We start from the raw sequence: 26,209 nt of genomic DNA on the forward strand, positions 1-26,209 counted from the left end.
GGGGTGTATCATGTGAAAATTTGCCATCAATGCATTGTGTCCCTCTCAGCTGAGCTCACACTCTCCTTCCCCTCCCCCCAGTGCTCTGTGACAAGTCTCATGTTTCCCATGCTGCATTTTGACAGCCTCCCTGTCATGAACCCTATTCTGAGCTGTGAGAGGTTTGGGACGCTGAGGAATTCCATTATCTCAGACTGTGTGTGTGTGTGTGTGTGTGTGTGTGTGTGTGTGTGTGTGTGGGTCACAGGTTATATGTGACTCATGAGATGGAGCCAGATGCTTCAAAGTGTTGATATCCAGAGAGTGGAGGGATGTAACGCTTGACAGCTAACAGTGATTTCACCAGCAGGGAATCTGACTGGACACACTCACACACACACTCACACACACACAGACACTGTGTATATGAACAAGCTGACAGTTTAGAGCAGGGTGTTACAGAAACTTCTCCGGTGTAAAGAGGATATTACTGTAGAGAAACTAAACTGAGAGTGTGACCTGACTAATGGCTGTGATGGAACTCTCTGAATACTCTAAACTAACCTACAAGCCTTTGAAGTTGTGAGTCACAACGTACACACATTTCTACTGGAGTCAAAGTATCGGTACTGCACTGTAGAATTCATGTTACACTGATTTTATAGTAATGATACTATTGGATCTAATTATTGATGGTTTTATCACCTTCTTTTAGCAGCTGGGTTATTTATATAAACCCCCTAAACCTAATAATAAAAATAATAATAATCTGTTATGTTATTAAGTTGAATCTGAACCATATCTATACTACATGTAAGGGAGTAAAAAGTACAGGTTTACAGTAGTACACTTCCCTTTTTCACAAGTAAACCACAGAAAGATTTATACACACACTTTGAGAATCAGTAATAATTTTCACTTAGTTTAGTTTGGTTTATTAAGAACTGTCTATTGAAACCTCCTGAGTTTACTCATTACACGTAAAAATGTTCAGTGATTAATAATCAGAATCATTTAAGAGCCAAATAAATGTGCAGATGAGAAGCTGTGGTGTATTTTCACATTTGAAGGACGTCACTGATCGCTGACGGACAGATCTCCACATTCATACAGGATCATACTCTCTCGATCGTTCACTTGTTTCAGATTTTCCATTAACTAGGAAACTGAATTTAAAATATGCAAAGAAAAAGCTTTTCTATTCCCAATAAAACATCCTTTATCCACAGTTCCCCCCTTCTGCGTCAGCGACCTGTCTCACTGCTGATGTTCCACTGAGCCATACGTCAAATCTGACCTTGAGGAAAGTTCAGCGACTGGATAAAGTAACAACAGGGCAACGGTCCTCACATTTATTTGGCACAGGTTTTACTCTGGATGCCCTTCCTGACGCAACCCCGGACAGCGTGGGGGCTCAGTGTTTTGTCCGGGGACACTTTGACAGACAGCTAGCTCGGCCGTGAATAACCGACCCTAAAGTCACTGGGTTACCACTCCGGGTGGGAGACCACTCATACAAACTGATCCACTGTCGCCCCCCTTCACAGTCACTTTTAAAATGCTTCCAGATAATGATACTGCTGCATCACATATGTTTAGAACCACACGTGGAAGAGGTGAGTCCTCCTAATGCTCTAAAGAATGAACTACTGTGCCACCCCTGATCCTAATGCCTTTGCTGTTTCATCTGGATAGGTTCAGGCAGAATGGGAAGAGAAAACGTGTTTACAAACCGGGATAACATGTGGACACGCTCACAGCTGCTTTTACACTCTGCGGACCCACAGAATAAACCCCACTGCCTACGTTTTTATTGCCTAATTCCTAAATCCTCATGTGGAGAAGCTGGCGAGGCTGCAGAGAGACCCAGTCCAGATCCAGCACAAAGGCTCTTTTGTTTCTGTGGGATAAAAACCAGGAGAAAGTCAGAGTGATGGATATGCACCAGCAAGCTGTGTGTGTTTTATAGTGTGTGTGTGTGTGTGTGTGTGTGTGTGTGTGTGTGTGTGTGTGTGTGTGTACACTGAGAGCTAGCAGTCAGAGAGAACGTCCTGTACGCAACGCAGGAGGTCGACTTTAAACCATAAATTACTGTGAAGGTTAATGGTGAGAAGTTGATGTGTGCTCTGGAGCTAAAGTGCTGCTTGTTAAGTTACTCTCATCGCAGAGAAAGCTGCAAATCACCAAAGATGTTCACACCTCCACATTTAAAGAGAAGCTTTAAGTTGTTTTTCTGACAGACTGAAATATCTCTATAACTGCTAGACCAACAACAGACTCTGTTCACACAGTCAAACTTCTCTAGTGTCCCCATAAGTCAGTGTCCGGAGCCTTAACACCACGTAGAGTATCATGTTTAAATGTTAACGTCATCTCAAACCACAACTGTATCTGTGTCTATTACATGCTTACATGGTAGTGCTGCTAAACAGAGTAGATTTGTATCCTGATAAAGTCTGCAACTCCAAAACCTATGAGCCAGAACACATTTAGTCCTCAGAATGTGTTGACTTCTCTGTATTTGTTTATAACGTAATAACATCTCTGGGCTCAGTTCTGGTCTGATCAACTGCTCTGATCCTCTGATGACAACAATTTTCTTTTATTTGATCACACAATTATCTACTTCTCAGTGTATGAGAAACAATAAGATGTCTGCTAGTTAAACTGTGCTCACACCTTCATTGCTACATGCCACAATATGTGTAAAGCTACACATCGAAGCTACACTGACGCAGCTAAGAGCATTTACTCAGGTGCTTTTGTTTTCATGCCACTTTACATTTCTACTTCTTGTGATGGAACAGATTATTGTTATTTGTAATTATTTTGAATTTTCTCTGACTACAAACTTGTGTCTCATGTTTGTGGAACACGTCCAACCCTCTAGCTCAAATGACTCTAAGAGACTAAGATTTATTTAATAAATCCTCTTGCTTCGCATTTGGAAACCAGTATCCAAACAAAAAGCCCAGTAACTGATGCTCTCACATATTGTTACAGCAGTTACATTTAGAGCAGATTTTAGCTCAGTAGTCATTCGTCTTGTGAACTACTAATCACCAAATACAGCGGGATCACACATGATCTCACAGTTTTAATGTTTATCCTCATTCCAGGAAGAGATTGATTTGTAGAGACACGCACACTCTTGTTGCTATGTTTGTGAGAACATTCACGGACATAATGTCTTCCCTAACCTAGTTCTGACCTACAGTGACTCTAAAACCAAGGCTTAACCCTTCAACAGCCCTTTGAGAGAGGTGAGAGAAAGTGGAGACCGTCCTCACTTAACTGGTGAAAGAGTCAAACTGTCTTCACTCTGCAGACCAAGAGCATGAACACAGACAGAGATCATGTCAACCCACAGAAAAGTCTGCTTTTCTCATACGGCAGCTAACTATTACCATGTTAGATTAGAAATAAGTATGACTGTTGACTCAGATTTTAGTGAGAAAGATATAAAACCTTTTAATATTTCTGTATAAATATGACAACATTCAACAATGTGCAGCTACTGGGTAACTAACGTCAAGAAGAAAATATTAAAACTGCAACAACCACAAAGATCAGTTTAACATTTTAACACGGGTATGGAAACCTACTACCACTTAAGTCGTTAGTTTAATATTATCTTTTATGAGGTTTATTTGATGATTCATGTCTCTATTTCTGAAATACAGAGAACTCATCGTAAGGTTTAATGTTAAAGGTTTCTAAAAGTGTAAATCATAAACACATCCTGAATTAAAGAAGTGAAACTATAGTTCAGTACATGACAGTGCAGATGTCAGTGACAGGTTAATCAGGGATAAATGTAACATCAGTGAACCCGAACAATGTGACGCTTTGAACAAACTCAAAGAGACATGAGAGAAAAACTTCCAAGAGATCACATTTAACTTTGTAGTTTCAATCTGTCGACTCCTGTGGACCCTACAGAGACTTTATCTGACATGAGAATTTAATTTTGGCAAATCTTCAGCATCTCAATTAGCAAGGATGAGCTGCTCTCATCTTTTCCAGCTGCTCTGTGATAAGATGGCCAGATTTTACATCAAATCCTTAAATGAGGAGCTTAGCACAGAATTAATACTGCAAAGTAAGTCTATTAAGTAGATATGTTGTGAGTGTGTGTGTGAGTGTCAGGCCTCAGCCAGACAGGCCATGACCTTCAGCATCAGCTCCTCCTTCTTGTGTTTGGCACTAAGGAGCACACCTCTTCCTTTCAACCAGGCCAACAGAGTTGCAGAGTTCAGCTTGGACAACTGGAAAGAAAGAAACACAAGACAAAATAAAAGATAAAGAGATAAAGAGTAACAAATAGAGGTGAAAGAAAGATAAATGATGGAAAGAAACAGGACTGAAATGCACGACTCGTGACAAGGAGGAAACAGTCTGCACTCGAAAGGCTGCAACAGGAGAGGAGAGGAAATGAAGGGAACATATGAGGGCATGTGGTGGCAGAAGACAGAAAGAGAGGCCAAAACAGAAAGAGCTAAAGGTCCAGCCCCCCCCAAAACCCATTTATCTGCTGCTTGTATCTTCTTGCAACTAAATTAAAAAACAAGAACAAACACTATTTCCCTCAGTCTGGCAGGACACTGGAGAACGTCACTATTTCTCAGGTGAAAGTTGAATCAGGAAGGAGTGGGACGCATGTGAACTGTGTCGTTGCCCTCAGATAAAAGGAATATTTTAAACAGTTTGTAAAACTACTACAGAACAATGTGTCCAGCGGCGACGCTGTGTAAATAACAGTAAAACTGAAAATGGAACTGATGTATTGTTCTTGAAAACTTGCAGGTTGGAGCTGTAAAACTGATTAATGTTGTTATTAATCCACTCGGCTCCCTGTGGGCTCCCACCTCCTCCTGACCATTCATCACTTTAAAAGTCTTTACCCTCCTCTGAAAAGATCTTTGTAAGGAAACCGAGGATGACACAACAGCGTGGATGCGATTCATCAGGCTGACACACTTTAATACATCACATTAATGTACGCTGTCCTCCTAAAGGATGTTTATGAGGGAGTTAAAGCTGCACATATAGTACAAGTTGATACACGGGGAATTCATCACATCTGAAATCTTTTGTTCCTCCTACTCTTTACACTTACACAATAATTTAAAGAAGACAAACGTTATTGCCACACTAATGCTCCTGTGAGGCTGCAGTGTTCATTACACGCCAGAAAACAAAATGGAGAAACAACTTTTCTATTCTGCAGAGCTGGACATACTCCAAACTACCCCACTGGAAGTCTCTGTGTGGTGGACACAGTCATAAATTATAACCTTAACAAATAACTAAATGTCTGTCATGTGGGTCATTGTGCACACAGGATACAGAAAATAAAGGGCATTTCCAGGTTTTCTGCATAAACTGGTCGTGAAATGTGATCTGATCTTCACCAAAGTAACAAATAACAACAAACACAATATGTCTAAGCTGATAAAACACAAACATTGATATTTCATGTCCTTACTGAACACACCCATTAAACATAAAGAGTGATGGTTGAAAAAGCTTAGAAATATAGTGTTGTTATTTGCGACTTTGGTGAAGATCAGATCACATCTCCTGACAATGCCTGGACACAAAAACAAACTGCATGAAGGACAGAGATGATTTTCACACATAATATTCAGCAGTAGTCCAGGAAGAACCAGGACAACAACATCCACCAGGGGTGTGTGTTAATGGGAAGAACAGAATAAAGAGGAGAATGAGGGAAAGAAAAGAGGTATGCAGTTCAGTTTGTGTCCTGACCTGATTGTTTCTGGCCATTTTCTCCACATCCACATCTCGTGTAACAGCTCGGGATTTCTTCACCTTTGACTCACACATCACTCTCTGTATAAACAAACACAGGGCAGCTAAAAAGTATATTCATGCAGCCTGAAGCACATTAGTGACAATACACATTTCAGTAACTGTCCACAGATATACACAACTCTTCTGCAGCCAACGTATTTCCTAACAGAGTGAACATTTTAGTTTTTGCTATAAACCTGATCCTAGTAAAACCTGTAAAGAACATAAAAAATACAGATAAAAAATATTTTTTTTCTAATGAACAATTGCATATGATTAGTTATTGCTGCCTGAGCTGTTACATTTCCAGCATAAGAATCTGAACAGTTTAAAGCTACTACAGCGACATTGTGTTGTTAAACTAAACCTGATTTAGCAGCAGTATGGTTTAAATCTGAGGACTTCTAGGGGGACCTGGTGTTTTTCTAGTTTGGAAGTTAAAATCAAAAGCTAATTGCAGTGTTCATCAGTCTTACTCTTCAGTTTTTTTTCTTTCTTTATTGATCCTCTACAACGTAAAAAATACCACTGTGACTACAGTACACTGATCAAACTAACCCAACTGATTATTTAACTGTCAAAATGATGGAAATAAATCTGATGTTTCACATCTAAACTAACTAGACTCCAGAGTAACCACACTTACCCCTCCACTGCTCTTGGAGGTTTCTGTGTTGGAGACGTCAGAAGATGGCAGAGGAGGAGCTTCGTGTGGTGCAGCTAATAGTTGCATGGTTCCCCCCTGCACAGCATGTCTTCCAGAGCTGGTTTTGAGGATAGACTTGAGTTTAAGTTTCTCTGGTTTTGAAGCAAGTTTGAATCCAGGTTTAGACTTTGATTCAAGGCTGAGGCTAAAGTTGAGTTTTGGGTGAGCTGTGCTGCTGTGAGGGTTGAGACAACGGTTGAAGCAAGGAATAGTGGGCAGAGCAGGAATTGGGAGAGATGCAGAAGAGGATGAAGGACGAGTTGTGGAGTTGTTCTTCCCAGGGGTAGGTATCATCACCCTCTCTTTTTCCTTCACTCCTCCACTCTGCTGCTGCTTCTGCACCCGCAACAGGGCAACGTTAACGTGGCGCGATGGGCGCTTGTTCTTGAAGATGGGAACCAATTTAGGAGCGGGATTCATCAGTGTCTGAGTCGAGAGAGGTGGAGGGGAGGCGAGTGAGGAGGAGATGGACGAGGTGAGGGATGAAGCTGGCTGCAAGAGTGGAACAGAAGAAGAGGAGGAGGAGAGTGAAGGAGCTGATTGGTAACCTGAGGAATAAGATACGTGTGACGAGGATGTCAGAGGCCCGTCCTTGGATCCTGTGCCCCCTTGGCTATGACCATGTCCCTGAGCTTGGTCCTGCTGGGACAGAGGCTGCGACCCAAAGAAAGGCTTCAGAATTCGAGGAGGAGGAGGAGCAGGGAGCTGGGTGAGGACCAGCCTGGTGGACGAGGAGCTGTTTAAATTGACCTGCTCACTCAACGCCTGAAGAGAAAAAAAGAGACTTCAGTAGAGAATAAACTTCAACTTTGTTTACACAGAAGAACACATCAGAACTTGTACATGGTGAGCATGTCTCCGTGTGGAAAACATCATGTTAAATTCTGATCCAGGGTTCCAAGGGTGTAAAGGGCTTTTGGAGAAACACTCACTCTAATGGTCGAGCCATAAAAATAAGCTTTCATGGGTTTCAATATAATTAACCAATGTCTATCCACATTTCACAGGTTAAGTCCCCAGTGTGGACGAACGTAAGTTATAACCACTTAGACTGGAAAGGGATTTTTGTTTCACCAGACTTCTGAGAAAAAATATAAAGCAAACCAGTTTTTGTAACCGAGTGTTTCTCTACTCACTGTGTGTCATAGATCTCCTGGGGAGCCTGAGGTTTGGAAGCGTTTTGATAAATATTTCACACTATGCTTTGTGCGTGTTATGACTCCAGCTAGACAAAGATCACGTTTAGGTATAAATCGCGTTGAAATAGAAGCAGAACTTCACAGATTCCCAGATGGAACAATTTATTCACAGATACACAAGAAAACATTCTGCAACAGCAAAAAAAAAGATTTTTACAAATTAAATCATTAGGTTAAAAGTTGATGCACCAAAAAAGGACTATCACTCTCCTTGTTAAATAAAACCTTTAAAATTCTACTACATACAGAAATAAGAACGTACAAACACCAACCATCTCTGAGGTAACTGGCAGATATCAGTTTAGTTCAAACATTTTCCAATAACAGCACAAAATAGCTTCTAAGTAACGGATTACAGGAATGCTCAACACATGTTTGGACAGTGAAAGCAACACAAGGTGCAGAACCTCAAACAAGGTCTGGGCTCTACTCCTGGTCCTTTATTATGGTATCTGTCTGGGACTGGACAAGTAAAACACCTGGTTGAGGTTTGGGTATAGACTGTGATGATCATTAATTAAAGCTTTAGTGGGAACAGCGTTTAAATCAAATTAAACTTAATTTAACTTAATTTATTAAACTGCAGGTTTCTGATGGAACATGTTGAAAGTGATTTGTGGAGTCTAAACAAGAAAGGTTAGAAAGTATATGAAATATTCTCTTTAAACGAGAGCTTTCATTTAGTTGTTGTCCACAAAGGAAATAAGTCGTCCTTCAGCTCTTTCAGGAGATGAAGATGAGTCCTGCTGAACACTATAAATATTTTAGTTTCACTCTGTGAGCACTGAATTGATCTCTCCATGTGTTTCTCCATGCAGAGTTTCTGAAGTATACACACTCTAGTGAATACTCCTGTGAATAAGAAAACACTTTTTTCTCTACATGGGCAGATTGAGCTTTCAAGATGAAAAATAACTTTAATTCCAGCGGCTTCACTGCAGTGTTAGAAAGACAATTTAGAGCTTCACTGAAAGTTTGGAGCTCACTAACAGTATTAAAAGTATTAAATACAACATCTGATGTGAAGAGAGAGTGGTTCACTTTTACCTTGTGGGCAAAACACATTCTCTTTCTAAATGAACTTCATTAATGAACTATCATTAATTTATTTTAAAAAAGGAGATCTGATTTCCACAGAAATGTTAAAATGCCTTTTTTTTATTTCTGAATATGCTTCTCAAAGTTTTCTAACAATGCTAAATAACTTTCAATCTGCTGGCAGAAAACTCGGCCTTGAGACAATAAGAAACACGTCATGAGAAACCTGTTTCTTCTATACAGACACTACATAATTTGCCTTGCCAAAGACCATGATGAAGATGTTTTCTTCTATCTTCACCAGTATTACTGAATGTGACATCTGCACACCCAGAAACCTTTACCTTCTTCTTGAGAGCTGTTTCATGAAAATGAATCCTTTAAATCCCTCCACCTCCTTCCCTTCGGTGCAGCACGTCTGTGGTTATAAAAGTGGCAGTGAAGATTTTACTGGATGGGAAATGGTCTGATAATTACTTTCTCTCCTTGACCTCAACACATAAAAAACAGCCTGTATGTCAGGTTCTATGTGAGTGAAAGAAAGAAAGAGATTTTTTTTGTTTTGTTTTGTTAGGGTTAAGATTAGAAGTACAGTAAATTCAACTTACACCTGACGGATGTTTTGAGTGAAGGCAATGCTGTTATGCAGATTTTCAATGGATGCTGCTGGTTTTTACAAACAACATATGCCACTACTTAGTCTTAATTAGAATGTAGTAGCAAAATGTCATGGTTATGTGGCTTTCAAAAAATCCAATGAAAAGTCCAAAATACATGTGCATTCACAACACATAAGATAATGAATAACAAATTCTCCAACCTGTCTGTAGCACTCAAGCCCAAGGTCATTGATTCCCAATACAGACACAAATCTTTGAAAATGGTTCACAGATATACTTTCATGTATAAAAAGGTTCAATAGTTTCCTATTTTTATAACAAATGTTACTCAAACATTAATATAATGTCCATTTGTTGGGAACTATTTTCTGCAATGATTAACATTCGGGGTGTGACAATAGTTCTTATCCACAGTTGGACAGTGAACATAGTTTGTGTTAATTGTTGCGACTGGGACCTTTTGAAACACAGATGACCTACACTCTATCCTGTCTATGAATGCCTCACAAGACAGGTAACCTACCTACTCTCTGAGTATAACCCAGACAGGTTTACTGTGAAGCTATATGAATGCAGTAGTTGTGTGTACCTGTACTGTGGCAGCCGTGTTCAGACTGACGGTGTGGTAACAGGGTTTGTTGGTCACACAAGCAGGGAAGCCACACACGCTCTGCAGGTTGACCCTGATGTCAGATAGGAAGGAGCCCAGTGCCCCCTGCAGGTCAACCCGAGGGCAGCGCTGCACCGGCTGCAGGCGGATGCAGCTCAGAGGGTATCTACACAGGAGCATGGTTTAAGGAGCATTCTGCAGGTTAGGGATCACATAAACAGTTCACTAAAGCTGGGTATTTCTGAATGTAAATAACCAAATTCCTGCTTTCAGCTTATGTGTCAGATATAATGTTACATTTAAAACCTCAGGTTTTGTACATTTTATTAGCTATTTTTATATTAATGTCACAGTCTGACAGATGTCCATCGCTTCTTTCTGTCTTTCCTTTCTCTCATCACTTCCTCCTGCCCTGACCTAATTACCGACAGGAGTTTAGTGATTTGGAAACCTTCCGCATTATTGTTGCTATACTGTGACAATTAATGTTCAATAAGCCACATAGTTCATTATGAGTGTTTCAGGATACGTGAAGAGTCTGTCCCCCAGCAGTCTGAAGTAGACGCTGCAGTACACCACCTCCTCCTCTGCAAGATCAGGGAGTCTGTAACCATACTGGAAAACACAACCACAATATCAGAGTGAAACCTTCTGATACACTGATTTTACACTATGTGTCAGCGCTATGAGACTGATTAAAATACAGTTTTCAGTTCTTTAGTGTTTTGCTTCAGTAATGATGATTTCTATTTGTATCTTTATTTTAAATGACTCAGAACTTTGTTTCTATGTGATCGTACTGTTTTAAGACTCCTACAAACATAGCAAATGGTTGCTATGGCAATTCAGGGTAAAAATTAAGCAACTAATTAAGGCCTTTTTTTCTTCCTGCCTCTTAGTCTCTGATATATGTTCTACCTTGAAAATAAAAGTGTGTATGTGTTGTGTACCAGGTGGTTCCAGTGGTTCTGCAGGTCTCTGTAGGTCCTAAAGGGTCCATCTCTGGGCAGCTGACGACTAATGGTGATAATCTGACCTTTCTTCATGCTTAACACACAGACATATACAGAATTAGTAGGTGAGAGATAAAAAAATACATGGTGCATCAGGACAGAGCAAAGGTAGAATCTGCTGAGTCTGTTTAAACAGAGATGCAGCTCCACCTGCTGCTCACACTCAGTCAGTGCGTTTCCATGGACCGTAGTCAGGTTACTGAGAGAAACCAGCTTTTTATTTTATATTTTTCTATATCAGGGAATGCATTTACATTACCAAGAAACCTGTTTTTTGGAAATCCAAGTATACATGCAGTAAAAGAGTAATCTGATTTCTCCTCTGCCCTAGGCTGATTTTGGAAGCGAGGTTCACAGATTTTAACTGAGAAAGACAAGATGCTTCCTAATTGCTTTTTCTTTCTCTGTCACTCTCTTTTTTTTTAGATATGCGTGTCGGGGGAGGCGACTGACAGTGCTGTGACAGCCACACAGACAGTTTTTACAGCACAAAATGATACGAATTAATGAAATATGTGGTAATAGTGGTATTTTGGGTGGATTCAAAATGAGGTTGTGTCACTCTGTGTAATGATCATCTAGCTGCACTTCTCAGCTGATAGTAGATTGGCAAGTGTCTGCAGCCTTTTTTTAAGCACACGCGCTCTTGTAAAAAAAAGATTAGAAACCTGGTAAGTAATCACAGTTCTCTGGGAGAATCTACCTCAGGAAACCAGGTTTCTCTAATCTCCTACAAGACAAAGTTTAAAAACTACCAGTGCTGTAAATGTTTCATCAGTGTTGATACTGTTGTAGCTGGGAATTCACAGACTGTGATGGGTTTTGCCTATCTGCGCTGTCAGTGTTGATTCCAGCAGGTGGAGCTGTCTTACCTGGGCAGTACATGACACCAAAGGGCTGCACCAGTGGAGGTGGGATTAAGGATGGAGTCAGGATCAATGCAGAACCTCGTCAGCACTAAGGGAGGGAGGTTAAAGTCTTGCAGCTGCAGCAAACACACAGAACAATAACTCTAAGAGATACTTTTTATTCTTATGCCGTGTCTTATGTCGTTGTATGTAATTCCCAAACAAACTGTATCACAGAGACACATTGGTGTTAGCAGCATTTCCTTTACTGCTGAAGAAAGGTACATGACACACAGAAGCCCCTACAATTTTCATTACAGTGTTTCTGTGTCTTTGCTTTCTTTACTCACATACACACACACACTTTGAATCTTACCGTCAGCCCTTAACATGTTAACTCTCTCCACACAGGTTCAATGCAGTGAAAAGACAGTGAGATACTATAAGTTATATTTTTTTTATTATTATGCTACATGACGAGCATTATAACATTTTTGTAATGAAGCAGTTCACCATCAGTTCACCAGTATTTCAAATTGATGAGTGGACACACTAAGACAAGAAATCCTGGCAGAACACTTCACCTATTGTCAAAGATGAAGCTAAAAACGACTGTGCATACACAACCAGTTAACATTAGGTGAAAACACCATATTCAGTTCAGTGATTTAGTGAATCGCTTCAGCTTCATACTGACTGTACTGTTACAACATAAGAGGACAATTAAATATTAATTTAATTATATAAAGTAATTATATAAAGTAAAATTATACTTTATATAAAGTAAAGTTATATTAGTAACACGGTAGTACTATAATCCCACTGTCACAAATTAATGTAATTGTCATACAGTGTTTTTGTTGCCTTACTGTAGTTGGGGGCAACCTGACAGTGTTGGCTTCAACACAGATGCACAGTTGACCCTCACTGGTGCTTAACTCCATACCTAACAGACAGACACACACACACACACACACACGTAAAGAAGAATTACTTGACAATGCCGTTTATTACAAAACACTGAATAAACGGTCACACATCAGAAAGTGTGTTGGGGGGTGTAATGATCCACAGTGAAACTTACTGACAGAGTTCATCCTCCCTCCGTCAGTCAGAAAATTTTTTCCTAAGAACAAACAAACAGAAACCAAATGTTGCTTTTCACTCTTATATAACTATGTTCAGCATTTTAACCCAACACTGTCAACACTACAGAATTATTTATTGGCAACACATCCAACTGTTGGAACAAACTGCTTCAGTGTACACAGGTTTAACAGCCACTGAGACACCAACTTCACTGTACTGTGCCATGCACCAGTTTTACAGTTTTACCTAAGCACCAAATGACACCTGGCCTATATTACATTTAGGGTAAGGTGCAGCGAGGAGTGTGTTGTCCTCTGTTTAGTTTGAGTTAGTTTGGTTACTGTGTTACTGCACTGAGTAAAAGAAAAATAGACATTTTTTTACCAATGCCTCAAACAGATTCAATCAAGGATTTGAAAGGATTTCTATTCAATAAGCAGATTTATTTTAAATTGCTACTGAAGCCCAGTGGTGCCATCAGCGTTTTTAAAAGACGATGAGAGTGGACAATGACCCTGAGGCAGCAAATTTTAATGTTCATTAACCTGGTATAACCCCGGTATCTTGAAATGTTACAACTTCTGTCTGAATGAGAATACAAAGGCACAAACACGCTATCCATAAATTCCTCTACATCTTTTAAGTGTTTAACACAAGACTGAACCAGTTCTGTGTCAACATGGTTTTTTTGTGAATTTATGTTTATGATTATGATATTATAGACCTGTAGGAAAACACAAATCGAATGTTTTCTCTTCTTCTATTTGAACTATCACACACAGACATGGGGACACACACATATATTTTATGTCAGACTGGGTCTGAGGTGAAGGCTCGACTGAATGTTGCAACACTGAGCTGTCACTTTGATCAGGTACACACACACACACACACACATTTCCTTGACCCTGAGCAGTGATTACAGGTTGGACTTTGCTGTAAAGCAGACTCTGCAGAAAACTGCAGAGTCATACCAACACTGATTTTATTAATAATCTCTGGACGACCGCTGATGAACTGCAGTTTTTCCTTCTGTTCATGACTATTTGTCTTTATAAGATCAGAAGTTTCCTACAGCACAGAAGAAGAACAGCAGCACCAAACAAACTCTAGGTGGCGTTTCTGAGAGGTCAGATGGATTTTGTGAGAGGGGCAGTTCTGTGCTCATGAAACTTTCACTCTTCCTCCGTTATCTTTGTGTTATGTAAGCAACACTAAAGCATGCAAGTTTTTTAAGTCAGTTTTTTCTGCACCTAATTAAATTATTTTAATTTGACATTTGCACCAGGGACACCTGATATAAAATATACATATAATGTAAAATAAAATTTCAAAGTTCAAAGTTTTAAAATGAAGTTTTTTTAAATAAATTTCAGTAGCACATACACTATGTCCCGTATGTGACACGTGTCAAAAATACCATACCATAGATGAGGTAGAGTCCTGCTTTATTCCAGCTGGGAGCCAGTCTGGTGATCAGAGAGTAGGACAGACAACACTGGAGGACACCTGGACGTAAACACTGTGGAGAGCCCAGCTACACATACACACACACACACACAAACAATTGAATATGGTACAAAAGACAAAGTGAATGGGATTAACTCATGAAAATAAACAGTAATTTAATGGTGACATCTGTTCATGTGTCCATCCATTCACCCCACCTGCAGAAGGTGTCTCTGTGCAAATGCCTGGATGATGCCTTTCTGGAAAAACGAGATCTGTAGAAGAAGAAACACAACTAAACTTTAAATGTGTTCATGGCAAAAATGTGATGAATTTTATTACATCTGGCACAAACATCTGCTTGGATTCATGTAAACTACAAAGTCACTGATTAGTGGAGGCTCACATAATGTTTTATTATCCTATGATTGACAAGTTTGTGACCTGATGTCATTCACTGCACATTCAAGGAGAGTGAGAAAGGAGATGTTAATCAGCATAATAATGAGGGTTGTCAGTAACACATACACTAATGTGCGTGTGGAGCACAGGCACACAGGAATGTCTGGAATTTAAACCAACTACTTCGGTTGCGTGTCTCTGCTCAGGAAGTTTGGGCATACAAACTATATCTGAGCCACACACACACACTTGTCTCTACATGAGACGTGTTGCTGCTCACAGAATCATGTGGATCGCGTGACAACTGAAGATCAAGGAGATTCACAATAGCTGTGCGTGAACACACTAAATTCACATTTTAACTTCTCATTGAAAACGTCTGGATTTTCAAACAACAAAATATTGTCTTGTTTTAAGTCCTTAAAACAAGACATCCCCTACTTCACTATGGACCCAGTTCTTGTTTTATTATTGCTAGACGTTTCCTGCTTATCACACTGTTTTAAGCTGATTATTAGACACTTTCAACTTTTCAGATGAGCTCAAAGAAACTCTTCTTGTAGAGTCAAGCTTAAAACAAACAAACAAACGAGAGGATGACACAGTGAAAAAAATACTTATACTTCTACTAATTACAATAAGTACTGCTCTAAGCTATCTCAGTCTTTGAAATGCATGTACCTGTCAGGCAGGTGCTGAACTAAGAAAGTTAGAATGATTGATCGGTGATGGCATCACGTGACCGTGCAGCTGCTAGCAGAGAGTGGTCTGTAATAGTTGCATTAGTTTTATGTTAAGTCACAGCCTGTACGAACTAATAATTTAATAAAGCGTCAGTTTTCCAGCAACAGTACCAGACTGAGCTGTTACTAGCTGTCAGGCACATCATCAGATTTCCAGTGAGAGAGAAACTGTTTGGGAACACACTGATCTCAACACATTCTGCAAAGAGAAATCAGATCCGTCTGGAACACTGATAATCGGCTGCAGTAGTGAAGTGTGTGAGAAAGAATATATTTGTGTGTGTGTGCCCTGTATTGCTGGGTGTGTTTGTCCTGAGGTATGTAGCGAGTGTGCAGACTGACATTGTGTGGAGAGGTTCGTGTGTGTGCCATGTTTACACAGGAAACTAAACTCATTTGTCATTTGTTTTGTCACATTTATGATGTTAAAAAAAGAATTATGATGTTGAAAAAGAATTTCACAAGTTATATATTTTTTCTGTACTACAGTACGTGATCCGACTCATAGGAAGAGTTTGGGGTAGGGAAACACAGGGTCAGGTGTGTGTGAGTGTTTCTTACAGCCATCACCACTGTGATATCAGTGAGGGAGTCCAGAGCAGGAGAGGCCACAATATCAGTGTATAGCAGCACCAGCTCTCTGTGGACACACACATATACATTACATTTAAATTTTTTTGTTTATTGTGCAGAGGAAGGTAATGAAGGAGTGCAAAGAGATCTGTGTTATTGACAGATGGCATGAGTGGTTTAGTCTGTGTAAAGTGTCAAGTTGAGTTTGAGTTTTGTCAAAGATTTTATTGATTTTAGAAATCAGCTTTTGAGCTCAGTGAAGAATAAAGTAAAGATCTGTGACGTGACTAATGAATAAACTTCTTCACCTGCAGGTCTTGATCTGTTTGCTCCTTGGGTCCTCCTCCTCCTCCTGTAGACTCAGTGTGATACAGAACAGCTTCTTCAGGTCTGGAAGCCTGAGGAAAAACAACGACTGCGGGGCTCCTTCACTCATCCTGCAAACACGAACACAACTTACCCCAGGTGATCAACAGCAAGAATTCTTCTTCATCGGGACTTAATCTTTCAGACTTTTTCCACACGTGCTAAAGTTACAATATGTTTAAAAAGCATCTGTGCCACTGCTGAATAGTAGTCAAAAAGGTGAAAGTCTCCAAGACGAGGTACTTTTTCTATGCACTTTACATACTGTAGACAAGTGATAATATCTGTAGCATCTAAACAATAAATCAGTCAACTGATTCACCGCTCACCAAGTCATCCATCGAGCATTAATAACAGTTGTTACAATCACTGTAGCACTGAACTGTCTGGTCACTTCTCTTGGAGAAGTGGACTGTTTTGGACTGTTAGTTTCTAAACCATCTCCTACTGTTTATCAGTTATAAGCTGGGTTGAAGAAAACCCTTCTCCACCACAACACTTTGTCTTTATATGTCTTTAATTCATTAGAGGAGTCTTCAAAAGATTGTTTGATCACTTATCTACTGTTAAACTGCTGCAGAACAAACGTTCATCTATAGTCTGATTATTTAGATTTCAATAATATATATGTATAATAACCCATTAACTTTTACACATAGCTTCACATGCACAATTCAAATTACAAACATACAGGTACTTTTACAGTACATGTGATAAACTAATGATAAAAACTGTTATATATTGTTCAGTAACAATTCATCAGTGGGACTGATTGAATGTAAGAGTGTGATAATAACTGCTATATAATAATACAGTTTTATTTGTTGGTAAACCATTAGTAGGTTAATGATACTTTACAATTCTACATTTTGATAAATTAACATTATGATGCTAATAAAAGCCACCGTGAACTTTACACAGGTACATTAGAAATAAAATACTTTTTAAACATCATTAATATAACCAATAATAAAAACTGACAGTTAGTTTGAGTCTCAAATCCGTTTCACTCACCTTTTGATACCTTTTTGGTCCAAAAATGAATCAGTTTGCTAAAAGCTAGTTAGCTAAAGGTAGCTAAGTCAAGCTAACTGGCTGTAAAGAAACGTTGCTGCTAACTTAACTAATCTGACAAGTTCGTTCCTTCACATTTAATATCGATATCTAGTTCAGAAATTTTATATATATACATTTAAGATTAAGCGTAACAATACTAATTTCTGAGAGAAACACAGGTTTTTATTACATTAACTACTACAGTTAGAGTTTCATGAAATAATAATACTGCTAGCAAAAGACGTGAGAGGAGAGGTGTGATGTCTCACTCTGCCTCAAAAAGAAAATAAAAACCATTGAACCAACAACAATAAACACAGAATTAACCAGAATTCGTAACTGTACATTTACAACAATACAACTGAATTGTTATTGTATAATAAATAAATCAACATTAAGGTCAGCAGACAAATGCTGAGACGGTCAGTGTTTTCATTTCCTGACTTATAATGAGATTCTGAAGGTGAAGGAACTCTAATTGTTTTGTTTCATTCAAATTAATAATTAAATTAATAAGTCCAGCTGTGCTGAGACCTTTTGCATCGACTGTGCATTTACCTCTACAACCTCTACACCTCATTAAACTAACCAGGGTTTATTTACACAGCTTTAAACGTGGCTGGATTTGTATGTGAATTGGTTTCTAACTCTCAGTTTGTCATCTGGACACTGTAGTAGATCAAACTGATCCACTCAACACTACTCAACACTCAAACAGAGACATTTCCCATTTGACTAAATCTGAGCTTGGTTAGTCTCATTTGCTTCTCATTACTGTATAATGTGAGTATTTGCTGTTACTACTCAGTCAGTGCTTATTTTCAATATTGTCTTTTACTGTGGAGTGATACGACTTGTCAATAGACAATCTTCGGACTCGGCGGGACGCAGCTGGAGCAGGAAACAAACAACTTTCTACACAAGGCGCCAACTCCTCTCGACCTTTTACAAGTTTAACGACTGTGCTGGGTGTCGTCCTTAATCCCGGACCTTCGACTGGCCTCTGAAACACAGCGAGTGAGGAATACAAGGCTCGTATTACGTGAGAGACGTGAGACAGCCGACCCACTCCCTCATGCGTGAGAAGCACTTCCTTGAACTCAAGTAAACCTTAACCTCGACCCCGCCCATGGCTCGCTGATAACTGACAGGATGATAACCAATCAGAGAGCCCCAGAGTCATAGGTAAGACCGGGATCGACCAATAGTAGGGCTGAAGGCACGGTGGGGGCGGTCTCACAGCCAGAGTTACGGACACGGACGTGAAGCAACCAAAAAGAAATACGATCAGACCGGAAATGATAAGGTAGCCTTTCAAAATAAATTCAAAGCCGCGCAAGATAGCACTGACAGCTACACGAAACACTCAAAACGGACAAAACAGAAATAATTGTAGAAAATCAAAAGGCATGATAGATCAGCAAGAAGTCCCATTGCCACTTACTCTCTTTATCTTATATAATATGTATTTATTTATGTGTTAATATTATAATATTCAAACAAAACATCAGTTTAAAAAACTAGTCCACATACAAATTGTAGACAGATATTATACCTTCTTGCTCAATTAGCACATTAAAACCTGGATTAAGACACATTGCCTAACCTTCTGTTTGCCAGAATCAAAACAAGGTGTTTTTCCTTGTTAATATGCAGCTCGATTCTAGCCCTACTTACTTCATAAAATAATCAGTGCACAGATTGACATAGCATCTTGTCACGATTTAAACGATTCTGTTAAGGTTTTAGGAATAATAACTGAATCATCATGTACCACTGGTTTCCTCAGACAGTGCTGTCAACAACTGTTGTTAACAAGACTTTTATTTTGAAAATGTCGGCCGGTGTGCCTGCACGGCGTCCTGCAGCTTTACCAGCGGTGAGTTCACCACTCCTGAAACTTGGGACTCTGCTGTTGTTGGAAACTGGGCTAAATGTTGGTGAGTTTTCACGGAGCCTCGGTGCAGACAGAATCGGAGCGATTACATAACCAGAGACAGGCCTTTAAACTGCTGCCGTCGGCTCCCAGCAGGTCTTTACTGCAAACTGTCCGAGTTTCGAGGGACACAAATGGGTGAAAACGTGGAAAAGAGCCCCGATGGAGTCCGATATTACAGACTGTCAGAGATCGAGGAGCAGAACTCGTTCAAATCAACTTGGGTCATCATCCACCACAAAGTCTACGATGTCACCAAGTTTCTGGAAGAGGTGAGGAAGTCGGTTCATGTTGAAGACATTTCTGTCTGCAGGAGATGTGGAAATCAGCCCGAATAGGAAATAAAGCACAGTGGGTAGTCAAACATTCATCCAGTACTTAGTTCATGAGTTGAAAATAACTTAAAGTTGATGCTCTATTAGCGGCCGAAGTATCTGCTGCAGAATGTGAGTTTTTTTGGCTGAAGTCTGGTTGAAGGTTTAACAGGCTGCAGATTCCTGGTTCCTGTGCAGGATTCAACATTAGATGGCAACAAGAAGAGCTCCTAAAGAAAACATCTTCATCTACACCAACAAGGGAAACCAACAAACAGTCATCAGCTTATGTCTGCTAGTTGTTATTTTTAAAAGAGCAGATTTCACATGTAGTTTAAAATAAAAAGAATAATAAATTCTGGTTGACAATAAATCAGCTACAATAGTTTTATTTTACATTAAACAATAACATCAACATTTTATATGGACTCTTTAGATTAGTTTTTTAAAGAACAGTCACCACTATCCACACAGAGAAAAAAAAAATTCTACTGCTTTATTATTTTTATTGTTATTTATTGTCAAGTTTTGTACATATTTCCAAAACTAAAAAGCTAAAACCAAACTACTTCATTTGCTTATCTTGTGTGAATTTTTAAGAACAGAAAACCGAAGATGTCAACATTGATATCTTTTAATTATTTAGTTTTCTGCTATTAAAACAATGAAGAGTCAAATGTATTTTGTGATAAGTCCGGATTTAAAGTGTTTCAAGTGCTTTCACATATAATGGAATAATTACATTGTGATTAGAAAAAAGAAGCTCAGTGCATCAAAACATTCAACAGTCATTAGAAAGATACTCAGTTTAATTCATTGAACCTACACAGCCAGGTACAGTCTGAAGACCCTAAGCACAGAGGGAGGACGGGTGCTCAGCAGTTACTTTGTTCCCGGGGGCCCCCCAGTGGGTTAATCGAGCCCTGAACATACCTGTTCGAATACAATTTGGTCACACAGATGTGCTCAGACTTTGATTGTTGGCTGAGTCATTGGTCTGTGACTGAACTTTATAACATTTATAACAAGAAGAAACACAAATAAGGACTTTGACCAGAGCAGGTTTAACACTCAACTGTAATTGATCATATTTTTATATAGTATATATGAAGGTGCAACAACTTGTGTATTGTTGATCTGCAGGTCACCAAAAATAAAAATAATAAGTAAAGTAATAATAAAAACTAAAACAGTTTTGACTATTTAATGAACTGGTCATCGTTTCTAAAATGCTGCTTGTCTCTGTCATACATGACATTTCCTCATTTTATCAAAAGGAGATGTAGAAGGGCAGTGAAATTACTCCCTCAGCTTAGTCAGTCATCTTTTGAGCAACATTTGATGATTTCAGCTTCTCAAATGTGACAACATGCTGATTTTGTGACTGTGCTGTTTTGTTTTTGGACAAAATGAGACTGATGAGCTGTATTTCTTTAACATGTGGATTTCTTAGTTAACAACAGCTCCTGTTCACTGAGAAAAGAGGATGTGAGACATCTCAGAGAAGTGTCTTCACTGAGAATTCACACAGACTAATAACCATCACCCTTTTTTTTCATATGAATCAAAGGAAGGATTAGATTAAACTGTAATTAAGTATTTTTTGATCATGTTTGTCAGAATTCATAGTGTTTTTGTTCGTTTTTTGTTGGCACAGGTGTTTTGCTGTACAAAGTTCAAGAGGTCGAGTTACCTACGAGTTAAACAGGCTCGTTTCACAGCTCAAGGAGCCGGTTGTTATTGTTTGACAATAAACGAGGCAGAATGAAGAAAGAGCCTTTCAGTGACCGGTAGTCTTGTTAATTTAGCTTCGTGCTGTTTGGAAGAGCTCAGAGGATCCTGTAGTTTAAAGCTGAGGCCTCGTGCTGCAGGCCGGAGTAAATCATTAAATAAGAATCAGTACAGTAAGTAGCTGTAACTCGACTGCTGTGTGTACTGCTACACACTGAAATACTGTGTGTAGTTTACTTTAAACTGTAGCTTCTGCACATTTATTGCAGGTAAATAACACCATGATGCACATTGGTAACTGGTTTAAATCTGTATTTATGTTTGTGTCTGTAGCTCTAACTCCTCCTGTGGGACGAGCATTAGTCTCTGCAACACATTTAAACACTGCTACTGAAAGAGACTTAAAGTCTATGAGCTTCTTGTTAGCTCATGTAGTCGGAGCACAGAGGTTTATGCTTTTCTTTCTTGACCTTGGCCACAGATAATGTGAGTAATGAGTTTGGCTGAATGCCAGTAAATCTAGTAAGGGGACCTTTGAGTCGAGATTGTCACACCTTATTAAGACTTTTTAGGGTTGGGTACAATAACTAATTCATATCTGCACTGTCACTTGAGAAAGAGTTGTGTGAGACACTGAGAAGAAACTGACCAAACATGACTAAGTCTGTTTTTTTAATCAAAGCCTAAAATGTCTTATTTGTCTTTCCAAAAATAATTAAAAGCACAAGTGAACCACACTGTTGCACTGTGAGACATGCTGAGCACCTGAGTCATTTTTTTAAATGAAACTATACTGTATGTGTGAGGTGTTGGTAGTAGGGTGTAGTGAGCTCAGAGACTAATTTACTGCTGGTTTGTGACATTGAACAAATCAAGTTTCTGTCATTTAGCAGATGTTTTTATCCACAGTGACTTAAATAGAGGAACACACACACACACACTAAGAGAAAGGTGAGGATCAGTGTCTTGCTCAAGGTCCACAACGTCCACAGCGTGTGGGCGTGGACTGGAGGAACTGGAAATCAACCCTCAGACACTCTGCTCTGCCGGCTTGCTCATCTTACAGCTCAGCTAATAGGCAGACTTTTTGTTTTTCGGCTCCATTAGCAGCTTGATCTGCTCTCATTTCACACGGTGTTGTTAGAAATCCTGATTGTTACTGTGGCTGATTTGAGGAGCTGACTACGTTTACTGAGCTCGACAGAAAATGACTCTGGTATAGTTTAGAAAGCACAGTTAGGTCAAACATTTACTGCTTCTAACTTTAAGTTTAAGGCTTCAAAACGAGCCTGAAATAACCTGAAGTTGCAGCAAAGGCCAAAGCAGAGTCCTCATACATGTGGATGTGCAAACACTGAGAAACCTGAATAATAACACCGGCGCCTGACGGGACAGTTTGTCCAGCTGAAAGAAGAGAAAGTCTCTGTTTTCACCGCTGAATTTTAACTTCAACTGACCACACAATGTTTGTTTGTTTGTTTGTTTTTTTGTGTCCCCCTCAGCACCCCGGAGGAGAGGAGGTGCTGAGGGAGCAGGCGGGAGGAAACGCCACCGAGAGCTTCGAGGACGTCGGACACTCCACCGACGCTAGAGAGATGGCCAGTACAATGGTGATCGGAGAGTTGCACCCGGTCAGTGTGTGTGTGTGTGTGTGTGTGTGTGTGTGTGTGTGTGTGTGTGTGTGTGTGTGCGCGCGCAGACATCTGCAGCAACGAGATCAATGTCATTTACTTAACATAAGCTGTAAAATAACTGTCTGTTCCTCTGTCTGTCTGCAGGACGACAGACACAAGATCGCCAGCCCTGTGGTAAGTCAAGATGTCTCGTGCTGACATGACTGCAGTGTTGAGTGCATTCAACGTGGCTTCACGTGATGAGTTCTTACGTAATGCATCATCACTTCATTCACATTTATTGATCCTGAAGCATCAGCTTCACGTTACCTCGATGAACGTCTTACTGTTTACTGGCTTCTAAGTTACTGTGCACACCTGATCCAGGGACTCAGCTGTGGGTAGGACAGGGATAACTGGAGGACAAGCAGGAGAGTGCGCCAGGTGGGGAAAGACAACAGCTACAGCAGCTGAGTGATAAAAACATTCCCGTCAGCCTCTGAGCTAAGGTTCTGACACAGACGATGTGTCAGACTGTTGTGTGTGTTACATTAAAATCAAACCCTGTATTAACAGGCTACAGGTCCAGCACTGGGACTTTGTCCCCCTGTTGTTTGTTCCTGTTCGTCCTGTTCTGCTGGGATCAGTAACACACTCAGGATGTCTCCACCTCTGCTGCACGGGGGTTTTACCAGCCTGTCCTGTGCTGAGTTGTGAAATGTTAAAGTGCTGCTCTAAACCACTGATGCGTCTCTGGAGCCTTACAACATCTTGCATTTGTCAGTTTGAAACATGAAATCTTTTTTGTTTTGTTTTCTTCTCCCTAAAATAACTTTAGTTGCATTTAGCCATTAAGTCATTTGCTGACACATTACCTGAAGTCTCCACATTGAGCATTTCAGGACAGTGTCGTTGTAACACTCGTCGTATGAAGACACACTTACTGTTATTACAGCTGTGTTTTACCATGTTAATATTAATTTTGTGTCCCTGCAGCGAGCGGCCACTGTTACACTAGTTAACACGAATAAGCACTTAGATCTGAACATTATTATGTGTTATAAACCATTTATTACATGTTTATATTCTGTAGCTGTGTGACTCTTGTTTTTTAAGTTACATCATGCTGCTGCTGGTTCTTGTTGAATCACTGATGCATCAGTGATGTTTGTGATTTGTGTCTTACAGGAAACACTGGTGACCACTGTGAAGGAAGAGACCAGGTACACACACACACACACACACACACACACACACACACACACACACACACACAAACTACACACACATTTCTTGTCATTAGCGTTTTGCATTGAAAGAGTGTGTCGAAATTCACACTTTTTTCTGCAAGCATGTTTTCTGTAAGTTGCAGGAATATGTGTATGCGTGTACTTAAGCCCTGTGACTTATCTATGTTGCAAATGAGAGCTCAGAAGGAGCTCTGCCTTAAGTCATCTACATTTACATTTACATTTGCATTAAGTCATTTTGCTGATGCTTTTATCCAAAGGTACAAAGCAAATCAAGTGTGTCGCTGTCAGTCATGTTGTACGAGCCCTTAGCTCAAGCAGCCATGCAACGGTGCATGCTGCAATTACAGGAAGAAGTTAGGGTCAAACTTGGTCACATGATTAGTTTGTGTTATCATAGAAACAACATAATGTTAAGATGAATTGCATGTGTTAACGTGTTAATGTTGACAGTCATAATGTAAATACACCCACCTGTATCTGGTCCAACTACTGGTGAATCACAAAAAACTTCACCCTGGAGAAGAACAGCTGACTAAAAATCACCAGTGATGATCTCCTGGAGTCCAGGAACATGTCACAGGTGGAACTCTTCCTGCAGCAGCACCGTAGATAAAAACTCTGTCTCTCTCTCCTGCAGCTGGTGGTCTAACTGGGTGATCCCCGCTCTGGCGGCTGCCATCGTCACGCTGTTGTACCGTATGTACACCACGGATAGCGACTGATGTCATCACGGGCATCACAGCCCCCGACCCGTGATTGACAGCTGCGGCGTGCTGAAGCTGCTGCCGGCGTAGAGCCGCGTTCGTAGACCAGACAGGCGGAGTAAAAACATTCTCAGAGGGAAACGTCTGTTCTAGGATCACTGACTCTACGCTGCTCCTCCCTCGCCACCGCCAGACACCCCCCCCACATCATTTCATCCTGTTTAACCAACCAACCAACCCCTTGTGTTAATGAAGTCATTTACGCTGTGAAATATGGATGTTTCATAAAATCACGATGATTTGAAATCTTGTAGAGATGCAGTGGATGTATAATTTTGTGAATGTTTTTATACATGAGTTTCTAAAGCTAACAGAGCATCATGATGTCATCATGCTGCGGTCACATGACTGCGCTCAGATTGTAAGAGGCAGCTCTGAACTGTGAGGATTCATATCTGTACTGAGTGATGTCACAGACGTGAGATAAAAACCAACAAGCCAAGTCTTGTTTTACAGTTTACAGGTGCCTTTGGATCAACGTAACATTAGCTTTCCTTTAGATCTTCAACTGAAAGTTTATAATAAAAGTTGAATTCATGAAACAGTTGTTTGCTTTGTACCAGATTTCCCAGTAAAAAGGAGAAAGTGCACGGTGAAAAGTTAAAAAACCTCCTCACAGATGAAGATTAAAGTTTAAAAGATTCAACGTCTTCCTGGACTCGCTCCCTTTCCTTCACATCGTTTCAGTTTCGTATTTAAAATGCTGCTCGTTTATTCTCTTACAGTGAGTATGTGAAGTGCAGTGGCTGAAGCTGTTATGTGGGACATGTTCCTACCTAATCTCTGTCTTGTCTAAAACCAGAGCTCAGCGGTTAAAACCTGACAGCTGTTAATGCTGAATGGTGCAGATAAAGAGGAAGGCGTGCTTTGTTTGGGAATATGCTCCGAAACACAAAACCAGCTGCAGGTTTTAGATGGCTCCTGCATTGTCACTGGCTGTGTTTATCTTATCTGCCGTACGGTGGGGGTCAGTGTGAGACAGGTGTGCATAGGTTCACATTTGCATTTCACCACATTACAAATAGGGAGTTGAGAGAAACTGACAAGCAACAAGACCCAAAAAACAAAACACGGAACAAGTGAAAAAGAA

General features: G+C 39.9%; 4 protein-coding genes across 7 annotated transcripts in view; 1 reads left to right on the top strand and 3 right to left on the bottom strand.

The window, feature by feature from the left end:
* LOC113163505 overlaps window positions 1–26,209 on the bottom strand; it is a 1,294,879-nt gene that overhangs the window by 491,301 nt on the left and 777,369 nt on the right. The window lies entirely within an intron of this gene.
* LOC113163500 (NACHT, LRR and PYD domains-containing protein 12-like) overlaps window positions 1–26,209 on the bottom strand; it is a 664,684-nt gene that overhangs the window by 367,051 nt on the left and 271,424 nt on the right. The window lies entirely within an intron of this gene.
* LOC113163527 (uncharacterized protein C18orf63) lies at window positions 1,715–18,934 on the bottom strand. Of its 3 annotated transcripts, XM_026362260.1 has the most exons (15): window positions 17,467–18,934; window positions 16,395–16,523; window positions 16,075–16,153; window positions 14,587–14,643; window positions 14,345–14,456; window positions 12,915–12,956; window positions 12,700–12,776; window positions 11,855–11,967; window positions 10,920–11,016; window positions 10,499–10,584; window positions 9,949–10,135; window positions 6,443–7,267; window positions 5,752–5,835; window positions 4,152–4,247; window positions 1,715–1,879 (listed from the first exon to the last, which is right to left on the bottom strand). In XM_026362260.1, the coding sequence occupies exons 2-15, from the start codon at window positions 16,520–16,522 to the stop codon at window positions 1,790–1,792; spliced, it is 2,073 nt and encodes a 690-aa protein (XP_026218045.1). In that variant the 5' UTR covers window position 16,523; window positions 17,467–18,934; the 3' UTR covers window positions 1,715–1,789. The 3 variants fall into 3 exon arrangements, with proteins under 3 accessions (XP_026218045.1, XP_026218044.1, XP_026218046.1); XM_026362259.1 differs by having other exon boundaries at window positions 16,395–18,934; XM_026362261.1 differs by lacking the exon at window positions 1,715–1,879 and having other exon boundaries at window positions 3,448–4,247; window positions 16,395–18,932.
* Window positions 19,432–25,661, top strand: LOC113163591 (cytochrome b5). Its single transcript, XM_026362348.1, has 5 exons — window positions 19,432–19,716; window positions 22,992–23,120; window positions 23,268–23,297; window positions 24,291–24,325; window positions 24,993–25,661. The coding sequence occupies exons 1-5, from the start codon at window positions 19,579–19,581 to the stop codon at window positions 25,075–25,077; spliced, it is 417 nt and encodes a 138-aa protein (XP_026218133.1). The 5' UTR covers window positions 19,432–19,578; the 3' UTR covers window positions 25,078–25,661.

This window comes from Anabas testudineus, chromosome 2 (genome assembly GCF_900324465.2).
Source record: "Anabas testudineus chromosome 2, fAnaTes1.2, whole genome shotgun sequence".
Taxonomy (NCBI): Eukaryota; Metazoa; Chordata; class Actinopteri; order Anabantiformes; family Anabantidae; genus Anabas; species Anabas testudineus.